At 42.9% G+C, this 11,766-nt stretch overlaps 1 protein-coding gene and 1 non-coding gene across 5 annotated transcripts; one reads left to right on the forward strand and one right to left on the reverse strand.

The window, feature by feature from the left end:
- The first annotated feature begins 338 nt into the window (after positions 1–338).
- Positions 339–11,515, forward strand: LOC101976798 (melanoma antigen preferentially expressed in tumors). Of its 4 annotated transcripts, none has more exons than XM_040291168.2 (5): positions 340–604; positions 1,700–1,775; positions 8,147–8,468; positions 8,845–9,453; positions 10,638–11,515. In XM_040291168.2, the coding sequence occupies exons 3-5, from the start codon at positions 8,176–8,178 to the stop codon at positions 11,212–11,214; spliced, it is 1,479 nt and encodes a 492-aa protein (XP_040147102.1). In that variant the 5' UTR covers positions 340–604; positions 1,700–1,775; positions 8,147–8,175; the 3' UTR covers positions 11,215–11,515. The 4 variants fall into 4 exon arrangements, with proteins under 4 accessions (XP_077895658.1, XP_040147102.1, XP_077895657.1 ...); XM_078039531.1 differs by having other exon boundaries at positions 341–604; positions 1,671–1,775; XM_005341381.3 differs by having other exon boundaries at positions 488–604; positions 1,650–1,775.
- Trnav-cac (transfer RNA valine (anticodon CAC)) lies at positions 4,026–4,099 on the reverse strand. Its single transcript has one exon. It is a non-coding gene; the product is annotated as a tRNA-Val (tRNA).
- Positions 11,516–11,766: the final 251 nt, after the last annotated feature.

The raw sequence follows: 11,766 nt of genomic DNA on the forward strand, positions 1-11,766 counted from the left end.
TTCTCCTGTACCCCAAATGCCATGGAATAAAAGGAGTCCCCTCCCCCTCCAATCTCTGCAAACTCAGGCCCTGTGTCTAGGTCTAGACTTTGCTCTCCCCATCCCAAGGTCCCTTATCTGACCCCATACACCCTCCCGCTTCTACTTTCTCCTCCTCCTCGAATCCATGCCTCCACCCTACTGCCTTCACCCTTCTGCCTCAATCTCACTTCCTGTTTTCCTCCTATCGCCAATTTCCCCCTTCACCCCACTGTCCCCACCCTTGCCTCCTCCTACTTCTACCCGCTTCACTCCTGCCTCGTGTATTTCCAATCCATGCCTATCCCAGCCAAGGTAGGCGGAGCCTTGGGTGCCACTCATCCTCACTTCACCCAGCTTCCATCCCTCTCCCCTATCTTGTTCCAGTCCTAGAGAACTTTCTGGATTCCCTGTTTGACCCCGCCCTGATCTCGTGAGATTTCGCCCGAGAAGAAAAGAGAAGCCAGGATTGGTCAATCCGTCGGTCTCCGAGCTCTAGGGAACTTGCTGAGTCAGCGTCTGCTTCTTTCCAACAGCTGCGCGAGGAGAGAGGCCACGTGGCGGGGCCCGCGGCATAGAAGAAAGGGTGAGTTCAAATTCTGTTTCCTCCCCTTCCTCGTAGGGCAACCTTGGCCGCCTCCCCAGCTACCACCCCTTTCCCAAGGGCCCTGTTTTCCCTCCGAAAGTGGGTTATCACAGTTTAGAACTGAGATGAAGAGCATAATAACTTCATATAACTTGAATTAGCCAAAGTACCTGCTTCGGAGAAGTAGCCATAGGGAAGCGATTTAGACAACGTAATTCATCTTATGGAGGCGTGTGGGTTTACGGTTTGATCTCATTTGCTGCCTGGGGTAGCTGCTCTTAAGGATTGGCCCCTCTGGAGGATCCAGGAGGTACTAGGAGGTGGGGGCAGCTCAGCCAGAGGCATCAGAATTCCAGGAAGAAGCTAGCAGCTCAGGAGGGTGAGAGGAGGGCCGAAAATCGGCTGCAGGTCAATGTACTTGAGGGGAAGGAGCAATTGTGACTAACACAGGGTCTGCCACTCAAATTGCCCTCCAGTTCAGCTGAAAAAAAACTGGTGCTGAGGTTTGGGATGACAAGTAGACTCCCTCCCAAAAGACAGGATTGCTTCTTATAGAAAGCAGAACAAATAAAATGCTCTGTGGAGGAAAATTATTTGAAACAAACAAACAAACAAACAAACAAAAAGGTTGCTCTTGATTCTGCTGGGAGGGGCATCAGGATAAAGACTCTCTCTAGCTCCTTGGTGACAAGGTAAAGGTGGTGAAGGGCCACTCCAGGCAACCTACATGGTACAGGGAAGGGCCACTCCAGGTGTAGTTGTGCTGGCCTGTAGTCCCAGCAACTCCGGAGGCTGAGGAAAAAGGCAAGTTGGAGGCTACCCTGAGCAATTTAGTGAGAACATGGTTCAAGATATAAAGGAAAAAGGATTGGGAATGTAGGTCAATGGTAGGGAGTTGCTGAATTCAATCCTCAGTACCTCAAAATATATTAGTAAAATATAGAAGAGCAGGATTGAGGCTCCACTGCTGTTTTCTCCGTAGTAATGGCAGGGGCTGTTGCTTCCTAACTAGTTATGTTAAAACATGATCTCATTGCTTTTGGAGCATTTTGGTTATTGCTCACAGACTTGTTTGGAAACTTGTGACTGATACAGCTGGACATCTGGAAAACGAAGTATTGGAGAACCTGAGGCCAGTCAGAGTTGTGTCAGTGTGCAGAAGACAATTCAGGTAAGTTAGTCCCTGTACCATGTAGGTTGCCTGGAGTGGCCCTTCACCACCTTTACCTTGTCACCAAGGAGCTAGAGAGAGTCTTTATCCTGATGCCCCTCCCAGCAGAATCAAGAGCAACCTTTTTGTTTGTTTGTTTGTTTGTTTGTTTGTTTCAAATAATTTTCCTCCACAGAGCATTTTATTTGTTCTGCTTTCTATAAGAAGCAGTCCTAGCTTGTTGGGGATCCTATTCTCATAAATATGGTTATGCTCAGAATTTCTGCTCAGAATAATCAAACACCAAAGACTATGTCTGTGCAGGGTGTCTAAATAGAAAGGGTACATGAGCTCAGGGATGTTTGATTTCAGTTCTTGTGGGTGTGGATCACTCCTAGAAAGTAAGAAACAGGACTGCAAATCCTTGTCCTCCAGTGCCACCTGGGGAGGCCAGGGAGTCCTGTGGTCTCACTTATATCTGGAAAATTGAGCTAGGACCCAAAGCTCAAGGGTGACATCTGGAGAGTGAGCAGCAGTGTGCCAATTGTAGGTACCAGGTTACATGATTAAAACCCCTAATGTCATTGCCTCTAGAGTGGGAGACTTTGACATTTTGTCCAAAGTTTCAGACTCTGAAAGTTGCTTATGTTAGGCACAACAAACCTACAACCCTGAGAGAAGAGGAGCATGTGGAAAGGGTAAGTTCCAATCATCACCCCAGAGGAACTTGGGGCAGATTGAGACCAGTCAGCCCTGGGCTGCCAGAAAGTTCCCTTCTTAAGGTCTCACCTGTAGTAAGGAGGAGAATGAGCCGAGCAGAGAATAGGTCTCAGGCAGTGGTCATGATGCTCCAGGGATCTGTATCCTGAGACTGCTAGGCTGGGTTCTTCGCACCCTTCTTAATCCCTGACTCAGATGACAGGAGCCATCTTGCACATCTGCTGCACCCCTGATTGTGATGAAGGATATCACCTAAATGGAGGCTGCTACTCTCATCCATGATTTTGTCCATGGCTGTGTGCACATACAGCAGAGTGTCCCCTTTATAACTCACCTTCTTCAGACACATGCCCATCAGGCTTAAACCTGGAGCCCAGTTGGGTCACCCTCTGAATGTACATTACATACCTTTGGGAGCATTGTTTCCTGCACATGGAAAGGAAAATTTGATCTAAGGCCTCTGCTGAGGTTACATATCTTCAGAGAGGTACTTATGAGACTAGAAAAATTAAATTCTACCAAATATAAGGAATTATTTTTACTCCATCATGTTCAGAACCATAGCCACTCAAATCCAGGCTAATACTCCCCAACTTCCCATAGAAGCAGAATGAGGAAAATTGACAGGAAGTATGTGTCCTGAAGAAAATGACTGTGGGGAATCTCATGTTGAAAACATAATTATTGTAATGATTATGGAACAGTCATAATTTAGCTTCAAATTTTATTAGGGAAAAGGTATTGGTCATGACATTAGCAGTATGAAGGGTAATATGCTAGAAGCTGGTCCAAACTTAATAGGGCATAAAAAAGATGATTTCTCTGTATCAAAATTTCTGCACCAAGAAAATAAGCATTATTTATACTAATCTTGATAAGGTCTTTACAAAGAAACAAAATTTTAATTCTCAATATTTATTTATTTATTCTCAATATTTCAAATCATTGTACTTAATAAATTTGAAGTTTATATGTTTTGTTTTTCTATACATTTATAACTAATAGTAGCAATTTTTAATGTTTTGAAAAAATTATAATGACTATAGAAAAATCATAATTTTGCCTGAGCAAAGTGAAGATGACTGCACAGTTTCAGTTTGTGTGGTCATTTTTATGGCCTTGCTCTGGGAGTTTCTCCCTCTCTCAGAATAACACTTAATGTCATCTTCTAAGGACTCAATAAACCTTTTAATTTTTATTATTTTATTAGTTATTTTTAATTATACATGATAGTTTATTTTGACCTAATTATAAAAGTGTGGAACATAATTTGTTGTAATTCAGTTTTCATTACTTCCTCTTCCCCTCCCTTCTTTCACTCCTTGTCCCTTTCTCTACTCTAGAAAGATCAGTAAGTTTCCTTGAGTAAGTCAAGGAAAGGGGATCCATTGTGCCAGAGACTTTGCAGGGAACATGTCATGTGCACAGGGCCAACCTGCCCCGGGGCTTCATTCCAGCCCTCACTGTGGAATGTGGAGAATTGTTTCCAATTAAATGTGAGGCCATTGCCCTGGTATCCCAAGTACCATTGCTTCCTGCTTTTTTGAGGGGTGGGGTGTGCTGGGGATTGAACCCAGGGCCTTGTGCATGTGAGGCAAGCACTCTACCAACTGAGCTACATCCCCAGCCCATTTGCTCTCCTTGTTTGGGAGAAAATGCTACACAGCCTAGGGTACTCTGGTTTTACTCCCATCGCCATGGGGCTGAAATTTGGTAAATTTGGATGACCCATACTAGAATCCTCTCTTAAGCTTTACAGAGATGTCCATTCTTCACAGTCCATTGAGCTATGATGAGTCAGGAGGATGAAGTACAAACATCCCAAAGAGCATACTACTCTGGGCTGAATGTCAAGCCTGGGGACCCCCTGCCCTTTCTGCATATCTTCTCATCTTTGCATCCAGGATCTCTCTCTCTCTCTCCCCAGACTCTCTAGTTCTAGTGTCCTGACTTGGGTCCTTGGGATAAGGGTAGGCAAAGAATAACCATTAACGCTGCTACTTCATCCAAGCTAGGCCCAACAAAGCCAGACCTTAATACACTTCACCCAGGCCTATGTTGTTGCTGATTTATCTTAAGACACAAGCTTCCAACCTTTAAGGAACCCTGCTCTGTGAAAGCCAGACCTGGCCTCCTGCTCTCCTGTAGTTTCTCCTTCCCCATCGTTCACTGACCTGTACCAACTCCTCTGCAGTCTGTATCCCTATTCCTGTTCCAGTTCCATGAGTCATTCAGACACACCACACACAAACATTACCACACCACACTATGCCTCTAAAAGGAAGCACATCCCTTGAAATTAACTGAATGGACCCAGGATGACCTTGTCAGCAAGCAGGTCCCTATTGACAAAAAAGAAAGGGATAATTTCTGTTTAGATGTAGATAGTATTCAGTCAGAAGTGAAACCAGATGCTATTAAGAACTGGAGGCCACCAGAAGGGCCAATGGAAAAGTTTGAATTATTTGTTTTCTGAGGCAAATGTCTTATTGTATAACCTGTATCAGTGTTGAAATTGCCTGGTTTGTTGTTTTGAGACCTTTGTTTTGGGTTTTTCCCCCTCAGTATTGGGGATTAAACCCAATAGTGCTTTATCATAGAGCTGCATTCCCTAATCATTTTTTATTTTGAAATGATCTTGCTATATTGCCCAAGCCAGCCTTGAATTTGTTATCCTCCTGCCTTGGCCTCCTGAGTTGCTGAGATTAAAACTATATATCACAGCATCTGGCTCCTAAATGCTTATAACAAGCAGCCCTAGTTAGAAAACCATGGATTTTGATGGTTTTCTCTTGAGCAGTGAAGAGAACATCTGGCCCTATAGAGAAAGTCTGGTAGTTTCTGGAAAGCCAAGGATATGTGCATTTGGACCATGTGTATTTCTCTCCCTGACTCCAAGATCCAAAGAACATACAGTTGTCACTTCTCAGTGGCTTTCAGACTTAAAGAAAAAAGTTGAAGTCCCAGGTTTAGTCTTTAAGTATATTACCCTCTATTCCTTCCCCAGACCACATTCCTAGATTCAGTTTTCTAAAGACAGTTTTCTGAGTCCTGAAACTCCTCTAGGAAGAAACACCTTTTTACCTCTAAGGAGTAAGGAAGATTGGTTCTACCTTCTGCCTCGATGATTATCTTGAATAGTTTTTTGAGACAGGGTCTTGCTGTGTTGTCCAGGCTTATGTTGAACCCTGGATTCAGTGGATCCTCCTGCCTTAGCCTCCCAAATAGTTGGGATGTAGCCAGTGCACCAAGTTTATCCTTCTTTTAATCTCTCAATTTCATCCAGGCAGAAGTCTCGAAGTTTTCCCAAACAAACACTTTGACTTTTCATGGGTAATCAACTCCTTCCCATCTCCATTCTTCCCAGGCCCCTACCCTTACTCCTATTTGTAATTTTGACTTAACTTCCTTTGGGGTATCCTTGACCTTCAAAGTCTGGAAAACTAACCACAACTCTGTTGTACCTTTGTACAAACCTGAGTTTTGTACAAACTTGATTTGCATTGTTAGGGGTTATAAATTATAAATTACAATGTGATACTTGGGAATTCTTAATTTGAGGCTTTTTTTTCCTCCTCTTGAGCTGACATCGTTTTTCATAAAGCTTTTTAACTTGAAATTTTTATGTGGCCACAAATTCTCCCAATGATTATAGTTTCAATTGGTTTTGCTTTTCCTTTCCCTTTTGTGAATGGACATGTGATTCAGTGAGTTGATTCCACAGAAGGTGAAACACCTTATTAGGATACACAGAATGGAGAACCAATATTATAATCAGATTTCATGCTTATACTTGTAAGCTTAGACCTGAAAAGGAGAAGGTGTATCCAGAATGGCCTATGATAGCTTCTGAGGTCTGAGTTAATTCTTTGGTCCTCCCTGACTTGGGATACAAGGCTTCCTGCACTGCACCTGGGCCTGATGGGTCAGGAATGTCATCCAGGGACTTCATAGTCTGGCAGGCTAACTGCATAGATAGTTTTCCTTTCCTTATGAAAAGATCAGGATTAGGCTTTGCTCTTTCCTCTTAATGCATTTTGCCTTAACTTGGAACATTTTGTTTTCTGCTTTGGTTATACCATTTTACATATGCTTAAAGTTTAATTAAACAGACTTTTTGTTTTGTTTTGGAATTGAAAGACATGACTGGTCAGAATTTTACTTGGTAACATTTAAATAGAGTGTGACCAGTTCTAGTTTTGTCATTTATAAGTTTTGTGCTTTATTTAGGTTTTTTTTCTTCATAATTTTTTAAAAGCTTAGAAATATTTCATAGGTGAGGTGCAGAAACATATGCCTATAATCCCAGTTGTCTGGAGGATGGAAAGTTTGAGATCAGCCTCAACAACTGAGACTTTTTCTCAATAAGGGATAGAGGAAGTAACCCAGAGATAGAGGGCCCTGGATTTAATCCACAGTACCCCTATGGGTAAGGCTATTCAAAGGATGTTTTTAAGAGTGAAGGGTTTTTCCTTTTTTTTTTTTTTTTCCTGTTCTTTCTCCCTTTTCATTTTGGGATTGAAAGTTTATTCAAGAGACCTAGGGTACAATATACTAACTACAGTTAGGGAAAATATATACTGGAAAATTGCTAGGGGAGTAGATATTAAAGGTTTTTACCATAATTAGTAAGAGTATGATATAATGCCTGTGAGTTAGCTTGATTTAGGCATTCTATAGTTAGTGAATATTTCAAAATAAATGTAAATGGTTTTTGGTACTGGGGATTGAATCCACTCTACCTCTGAGCTATATCCCCATTCCTTTTTAGTTTTTGAGACAGGATTTTGCTAAGCTGCTGAGACTGGCCTCAAATTTGCCACCATCCTGCCTTAGCCTCCAGAGTCTGGGAATAAAGTGCTTTTATAGTTTCTTAATTAAAGGTTTTATAAAGGAAAATACAATGGCACCCATTGTGCATGTTTTCCTGATATGTCCCACCTGGCTTATTGTTGGAGCAGAGAAGGAGTTTATTTTGGGCTATGTGGTATTCTCATTCCCATTGTCTTTGGAAAATACAGGTGAGCATTGCTAATCCAAAAATCTGAAATTCAGAATGCTCCAACATCCAAAACTTTTGAGTGCCAGTGTGATACCATGTGTGGAAAAAAACTACATTGTATAACTTTGTTCCATGCACAAAATTATTACAAATGTTACATAAATTTACCTTCAGGCTAAAAGGGGCATATAAAACATAATGAATTTTGTGTTAAATATGCGTCCCTTCCCCAAATATCTTATGTGCAGATATTCCAATGTCTGAAATAATCAAAAATCCCAAACACTTCTGGTCCCAAGCATTTCAATAAGGAAATCTCAATTTATAATTTTCAAATTTTATCCCCTAAGAGGGCAGAGTCAGTTTTCAGGCTCCATAATACTTACTTCCCAGGTGGGCTAGAATTAAATGAAGCTGTGAATGGGTGGATATGAGATGGGGTCAGTGGTCATCATGCCACCTCCTCAGCATTTGACCAAATGCTTGCTCTGGTGCTAGCAGAGACACAAATGTGACTCTATGGCCACCAAGTGCAGAATGGATAAACTGAGAATTTCCTGGCTATTACCAGACAGTGACTTTAGCCCTGAGTTGGTCCCTCTGAAGGGTGGAGAGAATATGGAATTGCTCATGCTTAACCTGAGAATACTTTCTCTACATATTTCCTCAGGATTCCTTTTAGAACAGAGATTCATCAGGATGAGCATGTGGGCTCCACCAAGGCTCCTGGAACTGGCTGGGCAGAGTCTGTTGAGGAATGAGGCCTTGGCAGTTGCTGCTCTGGAGGAGCTCCCCACAGAGCTCTTCCCACCTCTGTTCACGGTGGCCTATGCTGAGCGACGCAGTAAGACCCTGAAGGCGATGGTGCAGTCCTGGCCCTTTGCCTGCCTCCCTCTAGGATCCCTGATGAAGGAGTGGCAGCCTCACCAGGAGAACTTCCAAGCTGCACTCAATGGGCTTGATGTGCTGCTTGCTCAGGAAGTTCGCCCCAGGTGAGGGTAGTCCTGTAGCCTGAAAGGACCCTGAGAGTCAGCAAGACACAGCTGTATTCAGGGAGCCTGGAGAGCTAAGATGGTAGGCCAGGGGCTTTTGGTGGTGCTAGTGAGGAAGTTCAGGGAGGCCTGGAGTCTGTTTTTTGGTGTCACTTTGGGAATGGGCTTCTGGATGTAGAAGGCTGATTAATTAAGATGCATTGGGTACTCCCTCCAATGTACAATAAGCAGGGCTCAAGAAGGATCTTAGGAGAAGGGATTCCAGAAAAATCCAAAGGAGAAGCAGATTCTCAGTGGAAAAAGAGCAACTTTGTTTCTTTCCAAGGTTATACGATTTCTGCTCTTTATTCTGAGTTGATTACCTATTTTCCTACAGGAGATGGAAACTGCAAGTGCTGGATTTACGCAAGAATGCTCATCGGGACTTCTGGACCATATGGTCTGGAAGCAGAGCTAGTGTATACTCACTGATGGAGCCAGAGGCCACCCAGCCCATGAAGAAGAAGCGAAGAGTGGACGGTTGCAGAATGAGGGGGAAGCAGCCCTTGGCTCCTGTAGAAGTGCTTATAGACCTGTGCCTCAAGGAAGGCAGCCGTGATAAATTGCTTGCTTCCCTCATTGAGAAGGTCAAGCAAAAGAAAGGTTTACTACACCTGTGCTGTAAGAAATTGAAGATTTTTTCAGTGCCCATGCAGAATATTAAGATGATTCTGAAAATGGTGCAGCTGGACTCTGTCCAGGATTTGGAAGTGAATTGTACCTGGAAATTGTCCACCTTAGGGAAGTTTGCTCCTCATCTAGGCCAGATGGGTAATCTGCGCAGGCTCCTTCTTTCCCACATCCACATGTCTTCCTACACTTCCTTGGAGGAGGAGGAGCATTGTGTTAGTCAGTTCACCTCTCAGTTCCTCAGTCTTCATCACCTCCAGGAGCTGTATTTGGATTCTGTCTCCTTCCTCAAAGGCCGTCTGAACCAAGTGCTCAGGTGAGGGATAGTAAGATTGCTCTGTAGACCAGAGCAAGCCCTTCTTCATTTTGGTAACAGCAATGGACATCTGCTGTGTATATGCCACAAATAATGTAAGCGTGAACAGGTCACTAGAAGACACCATATTGTCTTATTTGCAAGTATGGTATCACAACTACCCCAATAAAGGTTAGAGGTTATCTATGTTCTTTTTTTTTTTTGAATTTTTTAATATTTATTTATTTTTTTTAGTTTTTGGCGGACACACATCTTTGTTTGTATGTGGTGCTGAGGATCGAACCCTGGCCGCACGCATGCGAGCGCGCTACCGCTTGAGCCACATCCCCAGCCCGGTTATCTATGTTCTATTGCTAATAATAATACAGTAGCACAGTCTGTGCTGGGGTTGTGGCTCAGCAATAGAATGCTCACCTAGCATGTGCGAGGCCCTTGGTTCAATCCTCAATACCACGTACAAATGAATAAAAATAAAGGTATTGTGACCAACTACAACTGAAAAATATTTTTAAAAATAATACAACACCACAGACTGAGTATATTATAAAAAAGAGGTTTATTTTAGCTCAACAGTTTAGTCCAAGTTTGAAGAGCCATATCCAGTGATGGCCTTCTTGCTGGCAGAGCTCCTGAATAGTGTAAGCATTATGGTGAGAGACAAGGAGTACTCATGAGACCTCACCAAACCAGCTTTTATAGCAGACTTACTGTTCAGATAACCCATTACCTATCAGTCACATGATTTTAAAGGTCCCACCTCTTAATATCTTATAATGGGAGTTATATTTCAACATCAGTTTTGGAAAGAAAGCAATTTCAGTTATAAAGTTAATTAGATGCAATTAACAATGGCATATTGCTGCTAGAACACTATTTAATGGATTTATGTCTGGAGAGGGTAGCTTTGGGAAATGATGTCTAAGATGACTAAAAATAGCTAAGTGAGGGGGGAATTAAAGAAGGGAAAGCCCATCAAACCCTAGATTTCAGATTATAGATTGCGTTCAACAGCTTTATCAGCATGAACCTCTTTCTCCAAACTTGTCTCAAATATTCTGTCTGTAAAGGATTGTTTGGATCTCCAATAAGGGAATGTGTGGGAAATAACATGTTTCTGGGTCATCCTCATTGTCTGATATCCACTATCACTATTCCCTAGCACTAATTATTCTATCTTTCCCTAGGTCCCTGAAGAGTCCCTTGGAGACATTGTCAATCACTAACTGCCTGCTTTCAGAGTCAGATTTGACACATCTGTCCCAATGCCCCAACATCAGTCAGCTGAAGGATCTGGGTTTGAGTGGGGTCAATCTGACCTGTGTAAGTTTTGAGCCCCTCCAGGTTCTATTAGAGAGAACCTCCACCACTCTCCAGGATCTGGACTTAGATGAATGTGGGATCATGGACTCCCAGTTCACTGCTATCCTGCCTGCCTTGAGCCACTGCTCCCAGCTCACAACCTTCAGCTTCTGTGGGAATCCCATCTCCATGGCTGTGTTAGAGAACCTCCTGCTCCACACCATTGGGCTGAGCAAGTTAAGTCATGTAATGTATCCTGCCCCACTGGAGAGTTATGAAGATGTTGAGGGTACCCTCCACCTGGGGAGACTTGCCTACCTGCATGCCAAGCTGAAGCAAATGCTGCGCGATTTGGGGAGGCCAGGCATGGTCTGGTTCAGTGCCAACCCCTGTCCTCACTGTGGTGACAGGACCTTCTATGACCCAGAACCCATTCTGTGTCCCTGTTACATGCCTACTTAGGTGAATGCATATATCCACAGCTTTATTTGGGGCACTTGGACACAAAAGCTCAGAAAGTAGGCACATTTAGAAAAAAAGCCAGTTTTGTTTTCAGTTAAGTGGGAAAAAGGTGATGGGAGTGGGGGCAGATGTTTACTTAGAGTTTTTTGTATCTTTGGTGAGATGCATCTTATAAAGTTAGAAGTATGGATCTGAATTTCTAGAAGAGTTTGATTCAGGCTTGAGAGATATATGTGGGAGTTATCCCTGCATGGATAGCTGTAAAGAAATGGCCAGAAATAAAGAACCTCAATGCAAACCATTTGGTATACTGTGTGATATTTGAACCTGCTTTCCCTGTGGAGACCTCAAGAACAGCTACTGATGAAATGAGAAGGCACTAAGCATCCAAGATGCTTACCACACCTGGCTAAATGTTAAACCCCAAGGTCTCATGGCACCATTTATCATTCCTTTCATTTGGTTCTCTCTGGGGCATATTTTTCCTACTTATTTCTGTGGCTATTTTAGTGAGTGTGCCAGTACACACAAGTTGCATCTTGAGGGCCTAAA

The sequence above is a fragment of the Ictidomys tridecemlineatus genome, chromosome 2 (assembly GCF_052094955.1).
Source record: "Ictidomys tridecemlineatus isolate mIctTri1 chromosome 2, mIctTri1.hap1, whole genome shotgun sequence".
In the NCBI taxonomy this organism is placed as follows: domain Eukaryota; kingdom Metazoa; phylum Chordata; class Mammalia; order Rodentia; family Sciuridae; genus Ictidomys; species Ictidomys tridecemlineatus.